Source organism: Ruditapes philippinarum, unplaced genomic scaffold (assembly GCF_026571515.1).
Source record: "Ruditapes philippinarum isolate M1 unplaced genomic scaffold, ASM2657151v2 ctg1149_1_1_1_1, whole genome shotgun sequence".
Taxonomy (NCBI): domain Eukaryota; kingdom Metazoa; phylum Mollusca; class Bivalvia; order Venerida; family Veneridae; genus Ruditapes; species Ruditapes philippinarum.
In genome coordinates, this window is record NW_026854950.1 from 81160 (window position 1) to 90017 (window position 8858).

The following is an 8858-nucleotide window of genomic DNA, read 5'->3' on the forward strand; positions in this document are numbered from 1 at the left end:
GAATAAATATGGAGGCATGCTGCTTTAAGGTCAGAAAGGCTTATATCGGTGCAGTATTGGGTTAACTTCTTTTATCATTCAATATGAGTTAACCTGTTACTGCACTAAGGTGACATTATGGTAGTACAATTTGGTCATTATATTTGATGTGCCAAATAAAAAGCATCTTTATAGTCATTGGCTGTGTAGGCAACTGCCTGAATTTTTACCAAGAAAATGTAAAATGATATTCTTCTGCCTTCAATTTTAAGCTAACCAGAACCGAAGGGTTAGGGTGAGCTATTAGTATCAAAGGGGGTAACACCAGCGTCCATCGTCATGCGCCAACATGCTTCTTTGAAACTGCTTGGCAGATTTACTTCAAATTAGGTCTGTAGCATCCTTGTGACAGTCACACTTAAATTTGCTCATGTCATTTCAATTAGCCCCTTTTAGGGGTCAACAGAGCTAAAAAAAGAAAAAACTTATCAATGGATGACCACCAAACTTTGTCTATAGCATTCTTATGTAGTCTTTTATCAATTGTGCTCATATAGATTTGATCAACCCCTGTTAGGGGCTGCTTAAGCTAAAAATAGAAATACATTTAAACATCTCCTTTTACAGAACTAATTGATGGATGATCACCAAATTTTGTCTTTAGCATTCTTGGGTAGTCTTTTATCAAGTTTGCTCACATTAATTTGATTAGCCCCTTTTATGGGCCAATAAAGCTAAAGATAGAAAAGAACTTTGAACATCATTTCCTATTGAAATAATTTATGGATTACCACCAAACTTTGTCTGTAGCATTCTTTGGTAGTCTTTTTAGCTCTCCTGTCACAAAGTGACAGGGTGAGCTTTTGTGATCGCTTTTCGTCCGGCGTCCGTCCGTCCGTCGCCCGTCCGTCCGTAAACTTTTGCTTTAAATGACATCTCCTCATAAACCACTGAGCCAATTTCATCCAAACTTCACAGGAATGTTCCTTTGGTGGTCACCTTTAAAAATTGTTCAAAGAATTTAATTCCATGCAGAACTCTGGTTGCCATGGCAACCAAAAGAAAAAACTTTAAATATCTTCTTTTAAAAAACCATAAGAGCTAGAGCTTAGATATTTGGCATGAAACATCTTCTAGTGAGTGTCTACCAAGTTTGTTCAAATAAAAGCCCTGGGGTCAAAATTGGCCCCGCCCCTGGGGGTCATTGATTTTCCCTATATGCATATAGAAAATATTTAAAAAATCTTCTTTTAAAGAACCGTAAGAGCTAGAGCTTAGATATTTGGCATGAAACATCTTCTAGTGAATGTCTACCAAGTTTGTTCCAATAAAAGCCCTGGGGTCAAAATTGGCCCCGCCCCAGGGGGTCATTGATTTTCCCTATATGCATATAGTAAAAACTTAAAAAATCTTCTTTTAAAGAACCCAAAGAGCTAGAGCTAAGATAGTAAGCATGAAACATCTTCTAGTGAGTGTCTACCAAGTTTGTTCAAATTAAAGCCCTGGGGTCAAAGTTGGCCCCGCCCCGGGGGTCATTGATTTTCCCTATATGCATATAGTAAAAACTTAAAAATCTTCTTTTAAAGAACCATAAGAGCTAGAGCTTAGATATTTGGCATGAAACATCTTCTAGTGAATGTCTACCAAGTTTGTTCCAATAAAAGCCCTAGGGTCAAAATTGACCCCGCCCCAGGGGGTCATTGATTTTCCCTATATGCATATAGTAAAAACTTAAAAAATCTTCTTTTAAAGAACCCAAAGAGCTAGAGCTAAGATAGTAAGCATGAAACATCTTCTAGTGAGTGTCTACCAAGTTTGTTCAAATTAAAGCCCTGGGGTCAAAATTGGCCCCGCCCCGGGGGTCATTGATTTTCCCTATATGCATATGGTAAAAACTTAAAAAATCTTCTTTTAAAGAACCATAAGAGCTAGAGATTAGATATTTGGCATGAAACATCTTCTAGTGAATGTCTACCAAGTATGTTCAAATAAAAGCCCTGGGGTCAAAATTGACCCTGCCCCAGGGGGTCATTGATTTTCCCTATATGCATATAGTAAAAACTTAAAAAATCTTCTTTTAAAGAACCCAAAGAGCTAGAGCTAAGATATTTAGCATGAAACATCTTCTAATGAGTGTCTACCAAGTTTGTTCAAATAAAAGCTCTGGGGTCAAAATTGGCCCCGCCCCAGGGGGTCATAGATTTTCCCTATATGCATATAGTAAAAACTTAAAAAAATCTTCTTTTAAAGAACTCAAAGAGCTAGAGCTAAGATATTTAGCATGAAACATGTTCTAATGGGTGTCTACCAAGTATGTTCAAATAAAAGCCCTGGGGTCAAAACTGGCCCCGCCCGGGGGGGATCATTGATTTTCCTTATATGTGTATAGCAAAAACTTAAAAATCTTCTTTGGAAGAACCCAAATAGCTAGAGTTTAGATATTAAGGATGAAACATCTTTAAGTAAATATCTACAAAGTTTGTTAAAATGAACGCCCGGGGGTCAAAACTGGCCCTGCCCCAGGGGTGTCATTGTTTTTAACTATATGTGTATAGTAAAAACTTTAAAAATCTTCTTTTAAAAAAGCCAATGAGCTAGAACTTAGATGTTTAGCATGAAACATCTTCTTATGGGTGTCTTCCAAGTCTGTTCAAATAAACAAATAAAAGCCCTTGGGTAAAAATTGGCCCGGGGGTGGGGGGGGGCCTATATACAGGTGAGCGACCTCAGGGCCATCATGGCCCTCTTGTATCAAGTTTGCTCATATTAATTTGATTGGCCCTTTTTAGGGGCCGCTAAAGCTAAATATAGAAATACCTTTTAAACGTCTCCTTCTACAAAACTAATTGATGGATGATAAAAGTTATTAAATTATTGTTTTTTTTACATTACTTTATATATACAATGTAAATATGAAATAAATTTTAGTTTTGTTAATTAATTTGAATACTTTTCAAGGTCACAGAAGACAGTGTTATAAAGCTTGCAGAAAGTTGTAATTTAGTGAAGTTTATTGCCAGGGCAACAAAGTTTCCATCTGACTCCAGTAAGTGTGACTAATTAATTGATATAAATTGAGAAAATTCCTCATTATAGTTGTGTTTTACATACTTTATAACCAGGGAGATTTTGTTGTTGATCTTTAACCTGTAACCTGTTGGAACCAAAACCGGATTGCCTTTGCCACCAGTATAGAATCAGGTCAGCCTGTACTAATGTATTGTGCCGTCTGACTTAGCACCATAGTTTTGGCTGCGCAATTTTGATTTTGAGTCTTTCATCGCAACCACTGAAATAACAACAGGAAGTTCTAAACTAAGACACTCATTAACTCATATGTCATGTAATATCTGGAAAAAAAAAATTGTTTCATCATTAGAAAAAATTTGAAAAAATACTGACTGAATAGCGGACAGCGCAGACCATGATGTTACAGATAGAAATGCCGGTTGACCTGGGTCTGGACTGCTTACTGGTTACTTGGGTAGATTTAGGGAAGGAACAATGGACAATACTAAATGAAAATAATGACTAGTTCATAACACAAATTAAGTAAGATCATGGATAAGGCAACAATTTGTACATTGTTTCTTGCAATAATTTTATGTTGTTTTATTTTGGCATTTCAGTGATAATAAAGCTAGTTGCACTTTGCCCTAGATTGAATCATATTGATGTGAGTGGGTGTTTCCAAATAACAAATAAGATGTTTGAAGGGTTCACAAATCAGTCAAGATTAAAGTCAGACATGACAGTTGATCTCATTCTAGGAGGTAAATTTAATAAGCCGCGGCGTGACAAAACCAACATAATGCATTTGCGACCAGCATGGATCCAGACCAGCCTGCACATCCTTGCAGACTGATCAGGATCCATGCTGTTTGCTATCAGATTCTCTTCTTGTAATAGGGTTTGTTAGCAAACAGCATGGATCCTGATCAGACTGTGTGGATGTGCAGGCTGGTTTGGATCCATGCTAGTTGCAAACACACTACATTGTATCTTGGTTTTGTCATGGCGCTGCTCAATTTTCCTTATCTAGCAGTTAGTTTACTTTGACGTCTCATTGTTTGACCTGTAACCTGTTTGGAAAAAAATTGTCGTCTGCTGAAAAAATGGTCTGGTTAATTTGAAAGAGTGACTATAAACCAGCTTGTTTCAGGACAAGATGTTGAGATATGCTGTGTGTCGTCTGGTATTCCATGATTTTTGTAAATACTTACTAGACTAAGGGCTAAGACGTCGCAATCCTGTCCAAAATTTCAGTTTCTAAGATTTTCTTTTATCTACACAAGTTTAGCAGAATGGCGATGTTTTGAACTTTTAATTAGTGGAACAGAAAATTGTTTTTTTCCTATGACTGCTTTACAAAGGATTTGTCATGTGACTTGTCATTTTGGCTCTGGTAACCGATGTTGTTTTTATTCTCTCCTCAGGTACTTCAGTTGACTGGTTATCGGATGACATAGACTGGATTAAGACAGTGATATCTCATGTTAATGTGTCCATGTATAATTATGCTATCGAAGATTTACGCGCTGACAGGGATATTGTTCTACCATCATACGATGACGACGAGGAGAATTGGGATGACGAAGCTGAGGAGTATCCGCCCCACTTGCCTTTATCTGGTATTTATAATTTATTAGAACTTTCAGAGAAATTTTGGTTCATTTAATGTGTCGCCTTGAAAAGGCAACATATAGGGGTTGCTTTTGTCGGCGTTGTTGGTCGTCGGCGTCCGTGTCGGCGTCACCTTAAGCTTGTGCGGAGCCTAAGTCAGTCATTATAAGTCAGATTGACTTCAAACTTGGTATGCATGCTTCTTTTAATAACCCAAAGTGCAGTGCACAACGACCGGTACTCTGCACTTCTTAATTTTTGAGTTATTGCCCTTTGTTCATTTTCATACTTTAATTTTGTCCTGGCCATTTCTCTTCAACTATAAAAGCTATGGACTTGAAACTTCATAGGATGATAGATCTCATTAAGAAGAAGTGCAGTGCATAAGAACCGGTACTCTGCACTTCTTTATTTTTTGAGTTATTGCCATTTGTTAATTTTCATACTTTATTTTTGTCCAGGCCATTTCTCCGAAAGTTTAAAAGCTATGGACTTGAAACTTCATAGGATGATAGATCTCATTAAGAAGAAGTGCAGTGCACAAGAATCGGTACTCTGCATTTCTTATTTTTTTAATATTGCCCTTTGTTAATTTTCATTCTTTATTTTTGTCCCGGTCATTTCTTCTAAAGTATGAAACCTATGGACATGAAACTTCATAGGATGATAGTTCTCATTAAGAAAAAGTGCAGTGTACAAGAACTGGTACTCTGCATTTCTTATTTCTGAGTTATTACCCTTTATTAATTTCATACATTATTTTTGTCAAGGCTATTTCTCATAAATTTAAAGGTAAAGACTTGAAACTTCATAGAATGATAGATCTTATTGATTAGAAGTGCAGTGCACAGAAACTGCTGCTCTGCACTTATTATTTTTTAAGTTATTGCCCTTTGTTAGTTTTCATATTTCATTTTTGTCCTGGCCATTTCTCCTAAACTATATTGTTCACAAGGCAAAACATCCGACTTGCGGAATTCTTGTTTAATGAATGATTATGTCTCCCAAAAATGTTTGAGTCCATCTGGATGTCTGGACGCATTACACTTCTCTGGCTTTCACAGGTCAAACTGCTGGTGGGATTTCAATGAAACTTCACAGAGTGATCAGAACTATCTCTAGTTGTGCATGTCGCCAGCACGTACCGCTTTGCTGCACAAAATGTCCGCAAGAGCTATAAGTAGAAAATTCTTGTCTGGCTTTCCCAGGTCATACTGCTGGTGGGATTTCAATGAAAATTCACAGGAGTGATCAGTTCCATCACTTGTTGTGCATATTGCGGACATGTTCTGCTAAGCAGCACAAAATGTTTGCAAGAGCTATAAATAGAAAACACCTGTCTGGCTTTCACAGGTCAGACTGCTGGTGGGATTTCAATGAAACTTCACAGGAGTGATCAGTTCCAATATTGCGGACATGTTCTGCTTAGCAGCACAATATGTTCGCAAGAGCAATAAATAGAAAAAACCTGTCCAGCTTTCACAGGTCAGACTGCTGGTGGGATTTTAGTGAAAATTCAGAGGAGAGATCAGTACCTTCCTAAGTTGTGCACATAGCCGGCACATTTTGCTTCACTGCACAAAATGGCCGCCAGAGCTATAAATAGAAAAAACTTGTCTGGCTTTCAGAGGTCAAACTGCTGACAGGAAACTGACATCACTTCACAGAAGTGATCAGTGCCATATCTTGTTCATATTGCCAGCATGTTCTGCTTCACTGCACAAAATGGCCACCAGGGCTATATATAGAAAAATCTTGTCAGACTTTCACAGGTCAAACTTCTGTCTAGATTTTGATGAAACTTCACAGGAGTGATCAGTACCATCTTTAATTATGCATATTGACACATTTTGCTTCCCTGTTATATGAGTGTTTAAAGTGGAATATTTTATTACACACAACAAAAACAAATTATTTTAGAACACTTTTTATATGATGATAATGTCATTTACACATGCTTAGGACTGATTATATCTTTACTTATGCTATATGCTTAATACCTCATTACTTCTATTTTTAGCAAATACAAGTATTTCATTTCATAAGTTATATGCCGATTATTTTACGATTATTTCAGTAGTACGCTAATTATTTCATTACACATTTTTATGCTGATTATTTCATTACATTTATAGTTTATTAATTATTTCATTTTACATGTAATATGCTGATTATGTCATTACACATGTTAAATACTGATTATTTCATTACACATGTTAAATGCTGATTATTTCATTAAACATGTCCAATGCTGATTATTTCATTACACATGTTATATGCTGATTATTTCATTACACATGTTATATGCTGATTATTTCTTAACATATGTAATATGCTGATTATGTCATTACACATGTTATATGCTGATTATTTCATTACACATGTTATATGCTGATTATTTCATTACACATGTTATATGCTGATTAGTTCATTATGCATGTTATATGCTGATTATTTCATTATGCATGTTATATGCTGATTATTTCATTACACATGTTATATGCTGATTATTTCGTAACACATGTTATTTGCTGATTATTTCAGCATATCAGCCATACGAGGTGGAGATGAGTAATGATTGGTGTGACTATGACGATGATTATGAAGATAGTTTCCTTGACAACGACGACCCACTAGAAGATGAACGATGGAATTTATCCTGAAATGTTAAAGCATTGTTTTTTATTGATGAATAAATATTGATATGTTTACCTCTTATTTTAAGTTGAGATCTCCAACACAAAAATGTTCAAAAGTAAGCAATAGTTTCTTGCAAAATGATCTGAATGTCTGTCATATGATAACAGATATCTGTGTTTATCTACTAGTGATGAAGGTGTTGCCTCTCAACTAAGTTTAAGCCCAACTCATAATCACATAATATGATATAGGTACTAGTAAATTGGTGGAGGTGCAAAGAAAATTTTAAGCCCAACTCTGAGTAACATCATATGATACAGGTACTAGTAAGTTTGTGGAATGGAAAAATAATGATGTTGTAAAGACAATTTTCACTACCAAACCTATATTTCTTTAACTTTTTCCCTCATATAGACGTGTTTTGGCGGCTTTTACCCCTCTCCCTTTTTTTTTGAGGCCTAAAACAGTGAAAAAATATCTTATGTAGGCCCCAAACACTGTTTTTCGTTGGGAAATGTTGTTAAAAAAGTGACCACTTTTTCGGCGCCGCCCCCATCAAAATGGTACCTTATCATTAACCACATGTTATGTCTAGCACCAATATTGCAAGAATTATCTCCCCATAAACTTAGATTTTTTTACTAGAAAAATGTTATTTTTTACTATAACTTATTAAGTTTTGAAGGTATCTACCTTAAACTTCAAATACTTATTCCTTATCATCAATTACATTTTATGTGACAATGTTCATAACTCTTGAAGCAATATATACAGATTTATCTCTCTTTGAAGTTAGGATTTTCTTTAAGAACTATTATAACTTCTTTACTTTTCAAGGTATCTACTTCAAACTTCAAGTATATATTTCTTATCATTACACACATGTTGTGTGACAAGGTTCAAAACTCTAGCATGACTATTTCTAGAATTATTCCCCTTGATCTTGAAATTTATGTTAAAAATGTTATTGTTTTACTATAACTTAATACATAATTATACATAATTGATTTTTCTTTCATAGTTTTGTCTTCCTTATTGCGTCCAGTATTTTATTAGTCGAGCTTCGCTGTCTCCTGTGACAGCTCCTGTTTGCATAATCATACTTATCTTATGCACTGTCCATAATTAAAAAGAGGGGCCAGATATTCAATTTGAAAAAATGCTTTTACTGTTCCCTGCCTGGTAAGGAAAGTAATTCCATTGAATACAAACAAGACTTACAAGACTTGTAAATGTTAATGTGACAAGACTGTACCGTGTTCTGTTTGTGTCACTACTGTAGTCAGTGACATAAGATGATAAAAATATCAAAGTCTGTTTTTATTATTATACTTGTAACAAATATACAAATAGTTACAAAAGGGACTAATAGTTTTATTACATGCATTTTTTTTTCATGTCAAATTAGAAAAAATGGTTTCTTTCAATATTGATAGAAGACTGTTACCTGAATTTTAGGCAAGTATGAGGAAATTCACGAACATCATGTTCGTGGAGTCAAAGATATGAAAGCTACTTGACATTGGTGATATATAAAAAGCTATTGTTAATTGATTTTTTGGGAGATCAATATACTTTTTTGCTGAATTGCTTTAAAATATGCATAAAAACAATAC

The 8858-nt window shown here is 35.2% G+C and overlaps 1 protein-coding gene across 1 annotated transcript in view; it reads left to right on the top strand.

The window, feature by feature from the left end:
• The window catches only part of LOC132741569 (uncharacterized), a 30409-nt gene extending 23098 nt beyond the window's left edge, over positions 1–7311 (top strand). Inside the window, exons 15-18 of the mRNA XM_060729773.1 lie at positions 2938–3025; positions 3609–3752; positions 4416–4610; positions 7147–7311. Of these exons, the coding sequence (XP_060585756.1) occupies positions 2938–3025; positions 3609–3752; positions 4416–4610; positions 7147–7265 (546 nt within the window). The 3' untranslated portion in view covers positions 7266–7311. The remainder of the gene's footprint in view (positions 1–2937; positions 3026–3608; positions 3753–4415; positions 4611–7146) is intronic.
• The last annotated feature ends 1547 nt before the right edge of the window (positions 7312–8858 follow it).